This window comes from Lagenorhynchus albirostris, chromosome 21 (genome assembly GCF_949774975.1).
Source record: "Lagenorhynchus albirostris chromosome 21, mLagAlb1.1, whole genome shotgun sequence".
Lineage (NCBI taxonomy): Eukaryota > Metazoa > Chordata > Mammalia > Artiodactyla > Delphinidae > Lagenorhynchus > Lagenorhynchus albirostris.
The window spans coordinates 22226872-22246223 of NC_083115.1; the positions used below are offsets into that span (position 1 = coordinate 22226872).

The window sequence follows — 19352 nt, forward strand, 5'->3', positions numbered from 1 at the left end:
ATGGAGAAATCGAAAATCTGAATGGACCAAGTACTAGTAAGGACACTGAATCAGTTAACAAAAACCTCCCAACAAAGCAAAGTCTAGGATCAGATGGCTTCAAATGTGAATTCTATCAAAGATTCAAAGAATACCAATCCTTCTCAAACTCTTACAAAAAACAGAAGAGGGAACATGTCCAAACTTACAAGACCAAAATTCCCCGAGAGCAAAACTAGACAAGGATACCATAAGAAAAGAAAACTACAGGCCAATATCACTGATGAACATAGATCAAAAAATCCTCAACAACATATTAGCAAACCAACTTGAACACTACATTAAAAGGATCATACACCATGATCAAGTGGGATTTATTCCAGGGATGCAAGGACAGTCCAACATCCACAAATCAATCAATGTGAGGTAACAACACATTAACAAATGAAGGATAAAAATCATATGATCATCTCAACAGATGCAGAAAAAGCATTTGACAAAATTCGACATCCGCTTATGATAAAAACTTTCAATAAAGCAGATACAGAGGAAACATACCCAACATAAAGGCCACATATGACAAGTCCACAATTAGAAATACTCAGCAGTGAAAAACTGAAAGTTTTCCCTCTAAGATCAGGAACAAGACAAGGATGCACACTCTCGCCATTTTTATTCAATGTAGTATTGGAACTCCTAGCCACAGCACTTGGGCAAGAAAAGAAAGAAAAAAAGCATCCAAATTGTAAAGGAAGAAGTAAAACCATCATTGTTTGCAGATATATTGTATACTTGATATTATACAGGTCTGCCTCAACTAACAACTGGTTACATCCCAACAAATAAGTTGAAAACACATTTAATACACCTAACCTACTGAATATCATAGCTTAGCCTAGCCTACATTAAATGTGCTCAGAACACTTACATTAGCCTACAGTTGGGCAAAATCATCTAACACAAAGCCTATTCTGTAATAAAGCACTGAATACCTCATGTAATTTATTGAATAGTATATTGAAAGTAAAAAGAACAGAATGGTCGTCTGGATACAAAATGATTGTGACTGATCTTATCACCTGACTGCATGGCTGACCGTGAGCTGCAGCTAACTGTCACTGCCCAGCATCACAAGAGGGCACATATCACTAGACCAGGAAGACATCGAAACTGAAAATTCGAAGTACGGTTTCCACTGAATACATTACTTTTACACCACTGTAAAGTCAAAAAATTTTAAGTGGGGAAAAAAAAGTGGTAGGTCAAACCATCATTAAGTCAGGGATCATCTATATGTAGAAAACCCTAAAGACTCTACCAAAAAAATGTTTGAATAAATGAATTCAGTAAAGCTGCAGGATACAAAATCAATATACAGAAATCTGTGGTGTTTCTATACACTAATAACAAACTATCGAAAGAGAAAATAAGAAAACAATCCCACTTACAATTGCATCAAAAAGAATAAAGTATCTAGGAATAAATTTAACCAAAGAGGTGAAAGACCTGTACACTGAAAGCTACAGGCATACTTCAGAGCTACTGTGGGTTCAGTTCCAGAACGCCACAATAAAAGCAAATATCAGAATAAAGTCACACGAATTTTTTCGCTTCCCAGTGCTTATAAAAGTTATGTTTATATTACATTATAGTCTATTAAGGGTATAATAGCAGTCTTTAAAAATATACATACCTTAAGAAATACTTTGTAACTAAAAAAGTGCTAACCACCATCTGAGGCTTCAGCGAGTCATCGTAGTAACATCAAAGATCACTAATCATAGATCATCAAAACAAATAATAATGAAAAAGTATAAAATATTGCAAGAATTACCAAATGTGAAACAGAGACACAAAGTGAGTAAATGCTGTTGGAAAAATTGCGATATCAGTGGTTGACTCAGGGCTGTCACAAACCTTTAATTTGTAAAAAACACAGTATCTGTGAAGTGTCATAAAACAAGGAATGCCTGTTTTATTTCCAAATTCTTATACTTGGTTGTCAGGGGTGCTAGAAAGATATGCAATACAGCAGGAACACTTCCTATTCTCAGCCTGATTGGCCTGGTAATCTTGATTATAGCTTAAATCTCCTTTTCTTCAACTTGTAGACACTGAAGCTCTCTGAGTTGCTCTAACTATCAATGGCAAAAATGCTGCTCTTATGGTTTTTCAAATCACAAGCTAGAACTCAACATAAAAATGAGGTTTAGTTCACCAAATTGGAGCTCAGCTGAATTAGGGGTCCTGATTGGCCTGTGTGTTACCTAAACAGGCTGAGGTCCTGTGCCAGTGCTTCATACATCCTCAGATTCAGAGACCAGAAGCAAGCAGGGCAGACGAGAGCACAGCTGAAGAAGCCACCAGTTTTATCATAGGAGCAAGTTGATGAAATAACCCTGCAAAGCTCTTCAGTGCAGAAAACGCCAGGCTTACTTTGCCACCTAATAGCTCCATTTTTACATTGTACCTATTTTTACAATTTATTTCATCTAATTAAACCTGTCAGCAGCACTGGAGACTGCTATCCAACTGTCCCCTGTCATGAATCCTGTGAACATTTCAGAGCAGGAGCCAGCCACAACCATTCTCTTCTGGAGCTCAGGCCAGCCTGCTGCTTAGGTCCCACAGCACCCCTTTAAGATCTCCTAACAGAAACCTACTAGATTTCCTGCACCTGAGCTCACTGATCACATTCTGCTAGTGACCCCAGTCGTTGTGGAGCAGTGGTGGTAGTAAGAATCCTAAGCAAAGTGACAGGTGGACACTGACTGGTCTCTCACAGAAGTACACAAGTCCAACAGACAGCTGTCAATTCTACTTACCTAGATCTACAAAAAGATGCTTTTCTCCTACGTTATTCTTCACAATTAAAAATGAAAGATCAGGACTGCTTTGCTTAGCTGACTCCAGCCTCTCCAGTTTCTTTGAATTCGTTGTCCAGCTCTCTCCCATATCCTTATCTGTGGACTTTTTGCTAAAGGAAATTCCTTGTTTAACTGGTGTTTCAGAAAAATGGGAAAATTCATGGCCCATTGTCTCTGGAGTCATATCATCATCTTCACTAGCAATTAAGTGAAAAGCAGGCTCTAACATTTTTCTCACAAAATTACCTAAAGGAAAAATAAAAAGGTTAATCTAATTCTTTTCTGCAAACTATAACAAGATCTAGGCACAAATCTACACAGGACAATTTTACACAGTAAGGCTTCTACTTTCAATTTCTGGTTTTAAAACTGAGTTGTTGGTCTTCCATGGTGGCGCAGTGGTTGAGAGTCCACCTGCCGATGCAGGGGACACAGGTTCGTGCCCCGATCCAGGAAGATCCCACATGCTGCGGAGCGGCTGGGCCCGGGAGCCATGGCCCCTGAGCCTGCAGGTCTGGAGCCTGTGCTCCGCAACAGGAGAGGCCACAACAGTGAGAGGCCCGCGTAACGCAAAAACAAACAAACAAAAAAAAACAACTGAGTTGTTATTATAAACTGTAACGCACCTTTCCTATACTTACTTCCTCTTGTGTAATCATTTACTTTTTAAATTCCCTTTGACAGGGGAGTTTGGTGTAACTTGTAAACAAATCATCTTAGAAGGGAAGGTTAATGTGAGACAATTTGTCAATGTTGCTAGTATGGGCCTAGGCCAAATGCTCTGTCACCAAAAAAGCACCATTTTAATGAATACAAATTGAGTAGAATTTACAATCACAATCAATGATTAAAGAATGCAAGGTTCCGACTGGAGGGGTGGGATAGGGAGGGTGGGAGGGAGGGAGACGCAAGAGGGAAGAGATATGGGAACATATGTATATGTATAACTGATTCACTTTGTTATAAAGCAGAAACTAACACACCATTGTAAAGCAATTATACCCCAATAAAGATGTTAAAAAAAAAAAAACTTTGATTAGGATTTAAAAGGATTTTGAATTGGATACCAGCTGAATATTTTCTTTATTACTGAATAACGTCTTCTATTAAAGCTTCAGTGTGTTTAATGTTAAAAAAAAAAAAAAAAAGAATGCAAGGTTTACACAAGTAAACAGTGCTGCCACACTCTCCCCATGTCAGGACGTCAGCAAATTTCTCAGGACTTATATCTTCTCTCCTTCACTCGCATGACGCACCCCAAGAACCTGGACATTCACAGCCATCAGTTTAAGGTTCTTGCTCCTCCTGCCTCTCCCGATAACTGGTCATGAGCAAGTTGTGGCCCAATAACTAAAGTCCAGAACTAAAGCAAGTAAATACATCTATTGTATTTCAACATTTATTCTAAGAGCTCTAAATATGAGTGGCGCTATCTTTACATAGAAAAGATGGTATGACAATCCAGAGCTTCTTTCAACTCTCATAATTTGTATCATAAAATCAAATAACCATCTGGTTAAGTTGCTTCACGCATAACAATACTGGAGAAATACACTACCATAAGAAAAACTTAACTTTAGTCTTTAAAATTGGTATAGTCTGGGCTTGTCACTTTATTTACCAGACAGATTGAACCCTTAAATCATAAGATACACATGCTCTAAGTTCAAAATTCTTTCTCCAAATTAGACTTAATTACTTCCCTCCTCAAAGAAACAAATCCACTATCTTCTAAAACTAAAAATCAAAATGAAAGCAAAAGAATTTGATCCTTGCAATCATACACAGACATGATTATCTCTGGAATGAGGGAAATAAGGTAAACACTGAGTAAAAAGAAATCATGATACATCAAAGGACAATAAAGCAGTCCAAACATAAATTGATAAAGTAAATTTTCCTGGAAATGTAAAATTACACCTACTTGACACCAAGAAGGCGTGGCTGCAGAACCAGTTGCCAAGACTGTGCTTAGGAGGCCGGGCTAGGACAATGGACGGTGTAACCACCTTAATACTAACACCGGCTCCAGCAAACTACTCTGCTTTCTGCTGCCCTTCCCAATAGTATCACCCTCACCTCATCATTAATACAGGGACAATTTTATTGGCTGGGAATAACTCAAAAGAACGTATCGATCACAGAAATTTCAGGTTCTATGGCAGGCTGGTAGGAAAGTATTTCAAGGAGATCAAATTTGTACATCTTGCTAACATTCTATGATCTTACAGTTCCTAATTCCTCTTTCTGAAAGGTTGACAAAAGGAAGTGGAAATGTCACCAAGAGATACATTGAGGGAGGGGAACCAAAGTGGTGAATCTGGACTATTTCATAACCTCTGCATCTCTGGTTCTGACAGTTCGTAATTCTGGAGGACCGAAGCCGCAGATGGCATCCCGTTTACCAGGTCTGACCATGTCTCCCACTCCAGCCACACTAGCTGCTCCCCAAATTAGTCACGAACTCTTACCTCTACACTTTTGCTTACGCTGTTCTGACAGTAAAGCCTTCCTTATCTTTGCCTGATGGAATCTGATTTAAAGCCCAGCTTCAACATCAGTAGGAGACACTGCTCATTACTGGTCAAATTTCCACTCTCCTCTTCCGCCTAGCAGCAAATCTCCGTGCTTAGCCTCGTGGCTAGGAGCCAGAGCAGACCACAAGGAGTAAATAGGAATCAAAGAAATACCTGCTTAGGACTCTACCCCCGCACCAGACAGCAGAGCCACCTAACATTCAGTCATTCATTCAGCAAATATTAAATGACTTCTTGTATTTATGGTAGCTGCTGCTGCTGCTGCTACTGTTATATTATTATTACTGATAAAGACATTACTGTCTGATAAGCTCTGGAAATACAATAGTGAATAAGAAACAATTCATGCCCTAAAGAAACATTAAGTAGACTAGAGAAGACAAAACAAGAAATTACCCCAGGAAGTGGTGAACCCTTTGGCATGATAGGCACTGGGCATGCTCTGCAGCCCAGAGGGAACATGAACCTAAGTCTTAGGGTTTTGGGATGTGACAGAAAAGGCTTCTCAGATGACAATACCTACACTGAGTCTTAACAGACCAGGTGAACTTGTCAGACAGCAGTGTCAAAAAGTGCAGAGGCCTAAGGACTAGAGAAAATGTGGCCCCCGTGGGAGCTAAGTGAAGGACAGTTAGAAGTGCCAAGTGGTGAGAGATGAGGCCAGTGCACAACGGGCCTCATCATGCAAACTAAGACACCTGGACTTTTCCCTGAAGGCAAGGAATAATCCTGGAAGGGTTTGAGGCACACAGTAGTATGATCAGATCACTCTAGCTAGCTGACTAAAGAAGTAAGCAAGACACAGCATTTCCACTTGGGTAACTGGGTGAATGGTCGTACCACTCAGATATACACCTCACAGGAGAAGGAGCAAGTTTGGGAGAAAAGATGAGGAGACTGGTCTAGGATACACTGAGTTTCAAGTGTCTGTGTGGGGATGTTTAATGGGAGAACTGTCTTGGCTGCACATAAAGACTTGAGCCATCAACACACAGATGGGAACTGAAGCCATGACGGTGGATGATCATTAAGGTTACAGATGGAGTGAACAAAGGGACAAGGACAGATTCAACAATTATTAATATCCAAGGGATGAAAGAAAGAGACAGAGAAGAAATGTCCAACTAAGCTAACAGAAAATGGGGAGATAATAAGGAGTCCTAGGTATACAGCACACTAGGCCACTGTGACCTAGTGTTACCCTAATCTAGCAATTGACGTTGACTTTTATGCCAGTCTTTTAGTGACTATGTTCATGCCTTTTGCCTTTGGTACTCTGGAAACTGTCAGACACTTGTTCTGAAATGGATTACCTGTTACCTGAACTTCAGTCAATCATCTGCTTGCCCTACCCCTGCTCTGATACACACTCAGGATTTTTGCTTTTATTCAGACCTTGGTTTTCAGTGTTCCCTTTCTGCCTATCTGTTCCCCTTTGGACTGACTTCATTTTATACCTGGGCCTATATCTCTAAATGTCCAGTCCTGGAATTAATCCTCTGGTTACACTTTCAGGCTTACACATCTACACTTCTCTCCAACCCTAAGATTTGGCCTGGAACAATAAATAAGGCTTCATTAGTGTGGCCTGGAACCCAAGCCCAGTTCTCATGTACTAAAAGCTAAGGCGAGGCTAAAGCGAAGGTCAGAAATCCAGATCTGAGTCAGCATCACAGATAAGACTTGAATTAGGCCTCTCCTGCATTACCCAGAAAACTTCTGAAAGGACTCCTGTTGGAACAGAAACCAGGACCAGGGCATGCATGGCCATCCCAGTATCTACAGCAAGAGGCACTAATGCCAAGGATATCCTGAGTACATTAATGTGTCTAAAATGTATCTAGAATAGGAAGATAGATCTAGAACTAAAGGCCAATCCTGAAAACATGAAAAATCATGATTCATTTTTTTAGGACAGGTTAATGACCATAAAACCTGACAAATAAAAAACTTTAAGAGGAAAGGGAAGCATACGTTTTTAATATAACTGTGACTTTTTAAAAAAAACAGTACACTTACCAACATGAATATTATCTTTAAATGCCACATCATGGAGTTGAAATATTAAATGGCGGCTAAATTTTTCATTGGTGCTAGAATCCAAGTTGAGAACATCTTCAGCTGAACAACTAACCCTGTAAAACTGTTGAAGTGCTCTACAAACATGCTGAAAACACAAGTAAAACATCAATAATTAGTGTTTTTTGTTTCAAAATTTTTCCATGAGCAAAATTCAAATATCTTGGTACAAGTCTAATCTGTTTTTTATTTTGATATCAGATTATTACATAACAATTTTACTGAATTACTTATGTACTGAAATATACATATTTAAATTATTATACATGTTTATGTTAAAAATGCATAGGCTTGGGCTTCCCTGGTGGCGCAGTGGTTGAGAGTCCGCCTGCCGATGCAGGGGACACGGGTTCGTGCCCCGGTCCAGGAAGATCCCACATGCCACGGAGCGGCTGGGCCTGTGAGCCATGGCCGCTGAGCCTGTGCGTCCGGAGCCTGTGCTCCACAACGGGAGAGGCCACAACATTGAGAGGCCCGCGTACCGCCAAAAAAAAAAAAAAAAAAAAAAATGCATAGGCTCTCAGGGTTAAAGGCCTCTCAGAATTCAATTTATCTTATACATTAATCTCTAAAATCAAAATCAAAATATTTCTTTTTAAGCACCTCTTTTTATAAATTTTATTTATGTATTTATTTATTTGTTGTTTGGTTGCACCAGGTCTTAGTTGCGGCAGGTGGGCTCCTTAGCTGTGGCATGCATGTGGCATCTAGTTCCCTGACCAGGGATCGAATCCAGGCCCCCTGCATTGGGAGCAACAGAGTCTTTATCCACTGTGCCACCAGGGAAGTCCTAAGCATCTCTTTAAATATTATCTATGAGTTAAAAAGTCACAATTCCATTGTTTCTAGTTTTAGTTTTCAGAAAGTTGCTCATGCACACTGACCCCAAATCTGCGTCCGAGAATGTGGCCTCCAGGGCTAGGTGATGCTAATGAAAGCAGTTACGCATCATAGGAAGGTAGCGAGCACAGGGTTAGGAGCACACGATTAGGAGTCAGAAAGGTTTGAGTTCTGGCTTTGCCGCTTACCAGCTCTGTCGCTTTAGTCAAGTCCAAACCTAATATTCCTCAACTGCAAAATGGGATAATAATAGAACCTAACATTTCAGGTTATTGTAGGGAGCAAAGAGAAAATGGGAGTAAAGAGTTGGCCCAATGCTGGCACACGTAACTGCTTAAAAGCATCAGCTGTGCAGCCACAGAACATGTCACTTCTGAAGCCTCAGTCTTCTCTTTTGCAAAACGAAGGTACTAAGAAACACCACACAGGTATGGCACTGGCACAAAAACAGAAATACAGATCAATGGAACAGGACAGAAAGCCCAGAGATAGACCCACGCACATATGGTCACCTTATCTTTGATAAAGGAGGCAAGAGTATACAGTGGAGAAAAGACAGCCTCTTCACTAAGTGGTGCTGGGAAAACTGCACAGGTACATGTAAAAGAATGAAACTAGAACACTCCCTAACACCATACACAAAAATAAACTCAAAATGGATTCAAGACCTAAATGTAAGGCCAGCCACTATCGAACTCTTAGAAGAAAACATAGGCAGAACACTCTATGACATAAATCACAGCAAGATCCCTTTTGACCCACCTCCTAGAGAAATGGAGATAAAAACAAAAATAAACAAATGGGACCTAATGAAACTTAAAAGCTTTTGCACAGCAAAGGAAACCATAAACAAGACGAAAAAACAACCCTCAGAATGGGAGAAAATATTTGCAAATGAAGCAACTGACAAAGGATTAATCTCCAAAATTTACAAGCAGCTCATGCAGCTCAATATCAAAAAAACAAACAACCCAATCCAAAAGCGGGCAGAAGACCTAAATAGACATTTCTCCAAAGAAGATATACAGAGTGCCAACAAACACATGAAAGGATGCTCAACATCACTAATCATTAGAGAAATGCAAATCAAAACTACAATGAGATATCATCTCACACGAGTCAGAATGGCCATCATCAAAAAATCTACAAACAATAAATGCTGGAGAGGGTGTGGAGAAAAGGAAACCCTCTTACACTGTTGGTGGGAATGTAAATTGATACAGCCACTATGGAGAACAGTATGGAGGTTCCTTAAAAAACTACAAATAGAACTACCATACGACCCAGCAATCCCACTACTGGGCATATACCCTGAGAAAACCATAATTCAAAGAGTCATGTACCAAAATGTTCACTGCAGCTCTATTTACAATAGCCAGGACATGGAAGCAACCCAAGTGTCCATCGACAGATGAATGGATAAAGAAGATGTGGCACATATATACAATGAAATATTACTCAGCCATAAAAACAAATGAAATCATTTGTAGTGAGGTAGATGGACCTAGAGTCTGTCATACAGAGTGAAGTAAGTCAGAAAGAGAAAAACAAATACAGTATGCTAACACATATATATGGAATATTAAAAAAAAAAAAGGTCATGAAGAACCTAGGGGCAAGACAGGAATAAAGATGCAAACGTACTAGAGAATGGACTTGAGGATACAGGGAGGGGGATACGTAAGCCGGGACGAAGTGAGAGAGTGGCATGGACATATATACACTACCAAATGTAAAACAGGTAACTAGTGGGAAGCAGCCGCATAGCACCGGGAGATCAGCTCGGTGCTTTGTGACCACCTAGAGGGGTGGGATAGGGAGGGTGGGAGGGAGGGAGATGCAAGAGGGGAAACATGGGGACATATGTATATGTATAACTGATTCACTCTGTTATAAGGCAGAAACTAACGCACCATTGTAAAGCAATTATACTCCAAAAAGATGTTTGAAAAAAAAAAAAGAAACACCACACAGGGTTATCTTGGAATTAGCAAAAATGTCTGTACACTGCCAAACACTTAGATACCGAATAGTTATGCAGTAAATTGTGTTTATTAACGTTATTTTGGTATTATAGCATACCACCTCCCATCATGCTCTCTGATCCTACTCTTCTTCAGTAAATTCTTTCTCAGAGAAATCTTCCTCAATTTCCTTATCTACATCAAATTGCCCCATATATATTCTACCTCTAGTTGTAGTACTTACACAGCTGCAATTTTCGTGATTATTTTGATAGGTTTCCTCTATATCATAGAGAATATCCCTCAGGATCTGTTCTCTCCTGCTTCTGTAAATAGAACCCTGATTATTAGCTAGATATGAGATCATCGAGAATAAAGACCATGTTCCCCAGACTCCCTTGCAGTAAGGTGTGGCCATGTGATTAAGTTCTGGCCAACAGGATGTGAGCAGAAGGAAAATATTCCACTTCTACATTATAATCTTAAAGGAAAGGGGCATGCTCACCCCTTCCCCATTTTCTACTGTCTAAAATGTAGACACAGCAATGCTGAGCCATCTTGGACAATGTAAATAATGGCATCTTAGGAAGAGCAAAGCAATAGGCCTAGTCCCCTAATACAATGGAGTCACATCCAGGTGTTACATGAGAGAGAAATAACTTTCTATCTTGTTTATGCCCCTTTAATTTTAGGTCTTTATTATGGCAGCTAAATCTATCCTAACTTATTATCCTCCATTACATGATAAATTCTGTGAAGGCAGAAATCATGTCTTTTTGGGCTAGCCATTGTATTGTTAATGCCTAGGCACACTGACACTAAGAGGCTGAAAAAATTTTGATAAATGAATAAAGTCTAGTTATGTACTTTGGAGCTATACAGAATAAATGTAATAACTGTAGATAATAAAAGTAATTGTAGTCCCATTAAGTTCTTTTTTCCAAGTTAAATTTTAAATAAAATTTTAAGTTACAGGGAATATAGCCAATATTTTATAATAACTATAAATGGAGTATAGTCTGTAAAAATTTTGAATCACTATTGTACACCTGAAACTAATATATTATTGTAAATCAATTATACCTCAACTTTAAAAGTTTTTAATTTATTTAAATATTTAAGTTGTAAAATCCAGAAGTTAAAAATATATGATTATTTGAGCAATGTTACCTGTCAACATAGTTTTATAAAATGCTTTAGCACCAGAAGTCATTCCATCTGGCAGAAGTGGCTTACTGGAATTGTCAGTTAAAAAGTGTCAGTATCAAAGGGCATTACATATTATCACTAGTTATTATTAGCCAGTTATTTATTAACCATCTGTTGTGATAACAGCTAACCTATGCCTCCTCACACAGAGACGCTAAAGGAAAAGTACTCTTTGTATTATACACTTGTTACATACACAGTAACCAGTAAATGAAATTAATTTCAATATAATCATTTGTAAAGGTTATATTAAGTAAAATAATCCTAATAACTTTTCTACCAACATGAGTGTGTTAAATTAAAATGCTGTGTAATTTTAAACTCAGATTTCTACAACTTTTTCCAACTTTTGTTGATGTTAAAGATGAGTTGTTCAAGACTAATTTGGATAAGATTGTATAAAGAATTAGGAGGAAAAAAATTTAAACAGCTACATGATCTTTGCCGTACCAGTGTTTATTCTTGTTACAAATGGGATTTGTACTAGTGTTGATTCCATTAGGGATAAGTTTCTAGTTTCTAATACAATGAAATACTAATACTTCTTTTTTTAACAGTATCACCATATTAAAGTGCCAGTGAAAATCTCTGAACCTTAATTCCTTGGTGGCCACACAGAGCCCACTTAACAAATCCTACCTTAGACTGTAGAAGTGTATCATACACTAGAAAAGAGTCAATATCTATGGATTATTAAAAACGTAATTAAGGTTAAAAATTAAATACAACTTACCAACTATAATGAAATAAAACATTTAAATTTATTTTTAAGGGTCCAATGGCTATCTTAAGAAAAACATAACTTTTCTGTTGTTTTTTGGGAGGGCTGGGGGGAACTTATGTATATTTCTTTTGCTTCAAAGTCAGGAGAAAGCTGACATTATGATTTTTTTAAAAACCAGTATTTGCATACATTTTTCAAATAAATTTAAAATAAAACATGTAGAGATCCGACAAAATCAGCAGATATTTTTAATCAAAAACATTCTAATTTGGATGTATTTTTAACACTATAAAATGAGTCATCTACAGCTAACATCTAAAACAAAAAATAGTTAATGTTAATACCTACTTTGAGTCCAAATAATAGTCAATATAATTTTAGTACATCCTAATACAATCTTAAAAGATTTTATAAACGAACCTAATAGAGCTTAGTTGCACAAGCCCATATTCCTTTTATTACTAAATAATAAAAGGAATATGGGTTGACACTGCTAAATCAAAAATATATACTAGAACTACACTTTTTCTCTTTGTGAAAAACAAAGAGAAATGATAATTGTAGTTCTAGACCAGGTTTTGCCAGTAACTAGTTGTTGGACCTGGAGTTGGAATTAAGTCTCTCTAGGCTTTAGCTCCTCATTTATGATAATGTAAGACAGAAGAGTTTCCAAAATTTCTGCCAGCTCGAAACTTCTGATACTATTTTTATCAAAATTTTCTTGAAGTTTATCTTAGTACTCAATTTTTCAGTAAAAATTACTTCACCTAATCTTCACCAGAGTCCACTATTTGTAATGCAAAAGAATATATAATTAAGAAACAGAAAATTCCCAAACTGCCACCTTTCTCAGTTTTTTGGGTTTTTTTTAATGTATTTATTTTTGGCTGCATTGGGTCTACGTTGCTGTGCGCGGGCTTTCTCTAGTTGTGGCGAGCAGGGCTATTCTTTGTTGCGGTGCACGGGCTTCTCATTGCAGTGGCTTCTCTTTGCGGAGCACGGGCTCTAGGCACACGGGCTTCAGTATTTGCAGCGCATGGGCTCTAGAGCGCAGGCTCAGTAGCTGTGGCGCACAGGCTTAGTTGCTCCGCGGCATGTGGGATCTTCCCGGACCAGGGATTGAACCCATGTCCCCTGCATTAGCAGGCGGATTCTTAACCACTTCGCCACCAGGAAGTCCTCTCAGTTTTTTTTGATACAGCAATATTACAAAATATATGGACATAAACTGAACCTTCCTCCTTTCCAGAAGTTTACTCAGAGAAGTGGCATTAAGAAACGAAGTCAAAAGGAAGAGTAACAAGAAAAATGAGGAGAAACACAGAACCTATATATTACATAGGTTGGATTCATTTAATGACTGAATGAGTGAATGAAAAGACATACAGGTAGATATAAGGAGAAAAACCTGAGTCTGTAATTTACCTCAATGAGTAATGCAACCATCTTTTTCCCATCAGCTCCTGGATTGGCAAGTCTGTTAAATTCCAAATCAAAATAAAGCTTGCACACAGCATTTTCAGGAATGACTTCACAGCAGTGTAAGAGATTTCTTCTGAATTGAATAATTCAAGATTGTTAGGTTTATATCTCATACCTTTTAAATCACAGAAGTTGCTCTTGTATCTCAAGATAGTATATTAACTGTGATGTAATGACAGATAACTATGACATAATGAAGACAAGATAAAGTGAACAACTGCTTACCACAGGTTTACAGAACACAGTATCAAGAGTTTCCATCAAACAAGATCTAACAATCATTTTCTGTAACATTATTTAACTGGAAAATATAGCCAACTTCATACTGCTATTTATTCACAGATAATTTTGATATCAGGTAACACTGCTACATTTGTTTTTGGTATCACCATGAAGCAAATTTTGTTTAAGAACTTTCTCAAACTGTGATCCCACAATCACATATTCTTGGGATTCCATGAATTTTTTAATGAGAATTTTTAAGTTCCATATTTTCATTAGGAATGTTTTAAAAACTGGTTACATACACTCTGAATCACCTGACTTCAATGAGCTTTCAGTGCTCACATGTGCAGTTTCATTCTCACTGGTATCAAGAGGTATGACTTTAAGATGGGTTATTAAGAAGAAATGCTGACTTGATTAGTAAATGATAAACTGCTTAGTGCCATCATATACAAATAAAAGGTTTACAGTAATTTGAACAAGGAAAAGTGATGGTGGGAATTGTGTCATCACGTGGTACAGGAATTCAAAACACACACAATTTCTCTCTCCTAGCACCTGGTGAGATAATTCAGTGTTTCTATCACAAGGAAACTCCAGAATTCAATTCTAATAGTAAAGTAGTAACTAACTGCGTGACTGAGAACTATGAAAGCCAAGGCAGCCTGATTTAATTTCACAAGCATTTCCAGATGAAGGAAATGTAATTTAATGTGTTGTGCTTTAAAAGCTACTTACCGGGATTTATAGTAAAACCAAAGTTGAGTATACGTTGTTACGAGGTAAATACGTTGTCCATCGCCCACTTTGTATTCCAAAGCAAATACATGAACGTCCTTTACAAAACCAAAAATAATATTCAAAAAATTAGTAAAATGCAAATTTAAAATCAACTGTAGCTATTAAATGTTCATAAAGATTTTATTCAAATTTTCAAAAACTGGAACATTTGTATTATTGAAAACAAGAAAATTAATCACTAAATCTATGCCAATCAAAATCTAGTTATTTGTATTTATTTATATTTAGTCACTCAGGTAATAAATGTTCAAGGCAGAAACAATTAGAACATCCAGACTAAAATAAAGAAAGAAAAATCATTTTTCAGTCACTCGTTTTACTTCCTATTATAGTTTTATCTGCCAGTTTATGAAAAAGAACTTATTTTTTTAAAACTACCTGAACATTATTGTAAATAATTTGGACTAAAGTTAATAAATTTCCTAGAGTATATAAAAATACATGAGAACCATTTTTAAAAATATATTTGTATGTAAATCTTAAAAGCTTAAGGAAAGTTTTAAAATGCAGAACAAGTAACTATAAATTATTGTTTCTCATAGAAAAGGAATACACAAGTTCTTTTGTTTCCACTTAGCTAAAGGTAGCTGTTGAACCTATAAAGGAACTAAACTTCCATTTTCATGAGAGAAATCATAAAAAGACTAAGTTATCCGATCCTATTAAAAATCTTCTCAAGATAAATTTTATAAACTGATGATTGGTAAATCCAGCAATCATACAGCTATATTTTTTTAAAGTCAAGATTAAGCCAATCTGTATTTTAATTTCTGATACCTGAATTAGGGTTACACAAAATGCACACAAAAGGCTTTTCTTCTATTTCCTAAGCTATTCTGATGAGATATGAGTGAGCTTCTGTTTACCAGGGAGAGAAGGTCCTCGTCCCTAAAATCTTATAGCATTTTGAGTTTTTATATATAATCAATTTTCAGAATCACAATATATTTATGCTGGATTTATGTTGGATAGATGCATCTTTTCGTTATATTTCTCTATATTCCCCACAGTGCCCAACAAAAAAAGATGTGCAATACACACCTGCTTGTTTATTTTTGAGAACCATTCCCTTTGTGAGGCTAGCATGTAGCAAGCACTTCTTCCTCCCACTTTCCTAATGTGTTGGAAATTATGATAAATCCACTCTACTACTCCAAAGCACAAAAGGGACAGTAGAAAGATAAAAACATGTGTGCTTTGGTACTATGATTTAAGTTTTAGGGCTTATTAACTCAAATGACATTTGAGACATTTTCATTTGCGATTGTTCAAATTCAAATTTCCAATCCCTAATTTCATCCTTAAAATCTCACACTCCGGGCTTCCCTGGTGGCGCAGTGGTTAGGAATCTGCCTGCCAACGCAGGGGACACTGGTTCAAGCCCTGGTCCAGGAAGATCCCACATGCCGCGGAGCAACTAAGCCCGTGCACCACAACTACTGAGCCTGTGCTCTAGAGCCCGAAAGCCACAACTACTGAAGCCCGCACGCCTAGAGCCTGTGCTCCACAATGAAGAGGAGCCCCCACTCACCACAACTAGAGAAAGCCCGCGCGCAGCAACAAAGACCCAACGCAGACCAAAAAAAAAAAATCTCACACTCTACTTACTCATTTCCTGATATTTCTGTGGGTATTATTTTAGTTTAACTTTTACACTCATTCTATTATTTTTCAGTCCATGAATACAGTCACTTCTCCTCTAAGCATAGCTTCATTTCTATGTCATTACAAATTTTTTAAACTATTTGGCACTAGATATGTCATTTTTTTCATTATTAATATAAAGTAAATGGTTAATGATTCATGGATATCTTTCCTAAACAGTACAAAAAGATCGCAATTAAATTCTTCTGGTAAAATACGTGGACTGAAATGAAGACAAACAACAGATTTTTTTTGGAAATCTTAAGGTATAGTAGCCCTAAAAAAAAGATGAGAAAAATTACCTCTTTACAACTTTTAACAAAATTAAAAGCTTCAGTTTGCCGATGAAATAGTTTCCAAATGGATGGTGGTTCTTCTGGCTTAGACAATCTTGGTCTGTATACCAAGGACAATGGTTCCCTCTCATAATGGGATGCTCGTTCTTCAATTTGCTTCAGCCTTGCTTCCCATTTTCTCTTCATTGGTTCAGAAGTATGGGGAGACTAAATCCTATCCCAGGTAGGATCTCTGTGAATTACTACTAAAACAAACAAACATGGATGCCAGTTTCTTTGTTTAAAATATACTTTGTTTGGTAAAACTTCAAAGCTCATTTCTGCTTATTGCTTTGCTTTATAGTTTATGTTTTGCATGAAGTTTTGTTGTGAAACAAGGACAGGGCTGGTTATCAGAAATCTTTAGATCCTGGCTCTTCCATCTAATAGTGCTACAGTTTTGAACAGATTAATGAAGCTCCCTAAATTGTAATCAGCTGCAAAATGGGAATCAACATTTTAATGTAGTTATCTTGAGGATACATGTCATAAGACATGAAAATGTTTTGCAAATTCCAATGCCTCATGTAAATATAAGAGTTTTTTGCATCACTATGGTTTTTATTATATCATTTTGTTGCATCAAGTGCCATGTACCTCACCCAGATGGTGGGCATCATTCCAGTGCTATTATTTCTTAGTGTAGAATTCATTTCTAGGCACCACTGTCTAGTTCTTAGCTCCCTTTTCCTCTTTTTCCTGCCCACTGCTCTTCTTTTCTACTCAAACAACTATTAGTTGGGAGGATAACCAGTGTATGAGTGGGAATTACAATATTGGCTAGTTTTGGTTTGGGATGTATGGTAATCATAAGCATGACTTAAAAAAAAAAGAATAAATGTTAATCTGTTAACTTAATGACTACTTTTGTGATTAGTCAATTGAAATGTTTACATTTTAACCCTTGTTTCCTAATGATACATGTTTTTGTTTGCAAACAATGCTTCCATGTTAGCCATGCCAAAGTAAGGGGACCAGGCAATACCTTTCCAATTTGGGATTACGGTTTACTTACAAAGGAAAAAGGATAGGTTTTTAGAAGAGGGGGGAAAAGCTTCCAGTATGGAGAAAAAATGGGGACAAATTCTCTGGCATTCCTGCCATCAAGAGATGCCATCTAAGCCCACTCCCATACAGACTCTTGGCCATGTGACTTGCCAATGTCATATCGACAAATGTGAAGCAAGCAGAGGTTTAATAAGTGCTTTTGCATTAGATTTGGCTATCATGGAGTCCTGCTCTGAGATCATCATGCTATAACTCTAGCCTCACAGAGGATAAAAGGTCATCTGGAGAAGAACCAAGGTACCCCAGCTGATAGCAATCACCAATTACCAGATACGTGAGTTAAGCCACTTTGGATCATCCAGCCATCATCCGAATTCAATGCTTGAGTAAGCCTGAGTGAGTTCAGGTGAGAGATCCAGCAAACTGCCCAGGCAACCCACAGAACTCTAAGAAAAAATTAATTTGTTGTTTTTAAAGCCAGCAAGTTTTGGCCTGGGTTTTACACAGAAATAGAAATAACTAATAGTTTCCTTCTTCACTAAAATCATCTATGTTGTAATTTATGTATGCAGAAAACAGATATATTAGGTTTTAAGTGACATAATATCATACACTAAAGCATTTGAAGGTAAAATCCCTATTTACCTTTGTCAATGCCTATCTAGTACTTGCACTGATAAATATGCTCTTGAATTTTAGCAGAAAACTTTGCAACATAAACTCACTGGCAAATGAAATATTCCCTGGAAAGAAAAATAGAATCACCCAAAAAGATTAAGAGAGGGTAGGAATATCCTAATGCATTGTTAGAAAAAAAGGCATATTATCCACAGATTTCAAATCTGACTTCAACCATAACAGACTTAAGATTATACTCTCAGAATTACATTTAGTCCACATGGATATTATAAATTATAAGCCAAGAAACAGAAATAAAATTCTAAAGCTATCAACATAAATTTCATAACAGATTTGCCTAGGAAAGGAATACAATTTCTTTGGATTGAAGAGATGGGGCAATTTTTAATACAACTGTGTTAATTTTTCAATATATGTGACAGGGCTCCTTATTGCTAAATAGATTCTGAGTATTAGTTTATTTAATCTGCTTCGCACACAGATAAAAATCCCCTCCATTTAGACAACCTAACTGAGAAACCTTCTTCTAAGAAACTGACTTTTAATAAAGCCCACCAATTACTTAACAAAGAAAATAAACACATAATGCGATCACAGGTGAATTATGACTCTAGTATCTAGCAAATAACTGACTAGAAGTAACCATGTGGATGTTCACACTTAGTTACAATGACATCGGGAAAATTTTTTCTGGTTTTGTAAAAATATTGGTATGACCATGGGAGTATATCATATATGAAAGTCAGTCACAATGGAAAACCAGTTTAACACTTACTGGACTGAGGAAACCACGCATGTCAACAGAAAAAAAGAGAGAAGCTCAAAATATGTTATGCCCCCTTGTTATTTACACAGTTTTAAAATTTTAACAGCTGGGCTGAAAGACAACTGGGGCTTAGACTCTTCAAGCAGCAGGGTTGAATATTAAAAGCAAAGGAAATGGAGAACAGGAAGGCATCTGGCATTCTCGTTTTGGACTATCATATTCCTCATGCCTACCCCCCGGGAGAACATATCAC

At 37.2% G+C, this 19352-nt stretch overlaps 1 protein-coding gene across 6 annotated transcripts in view; it reads right to left on the reverse strand.

Annotated features, from left to right (window-relative positions):
* Nucleotides 1–18126, reverse strand: part of PRIMPOL (primase and DNA directed polymerase) — a 53601-nt gene extending 35475 nt beyond the window's left edge. For 5 of the 6 annotated variants that reach the window (XM_060136688.1, XM_060136687.1, XM_060136693.1 and 2 more), the window contains exons 1-6: nucleotides 18022–18126; nucleotides 16654–16892; nucleotides 14645–14742; nucleotides 13625–13754; nucleotides 7403–7550; nucleotides 2805–3092 (exon numbers count right to left, since the gene is read on the reverse strand). In XM_060136688.1, the coding sequence (XP_059992671.1) occupies nucleotides 2805–3092; nucleotides 7403–7550; nucleotides 13625–13754; nucleotides 14645–14742; nucleotides 16654–16833 (844 nt within the window). In that variant the 5' untranslated portion in view covers nucleotides 16834–16892; nucleotides 18022–18126. The remainder of the gene's footprint in view (nucleotides 1–2804; nucleotides 3093–7402; nucleotides 7551–13624; nucleotides 13755–14644; nucleotides 14743–16653; nucleotides 16893–18021) is intronic. The other variant, XM_060136689.1, reaches the window with a different exon arrangement.
* Between the last annotated feature and the right edge of the window lie 1226 nt (nucleotides 18127–19352).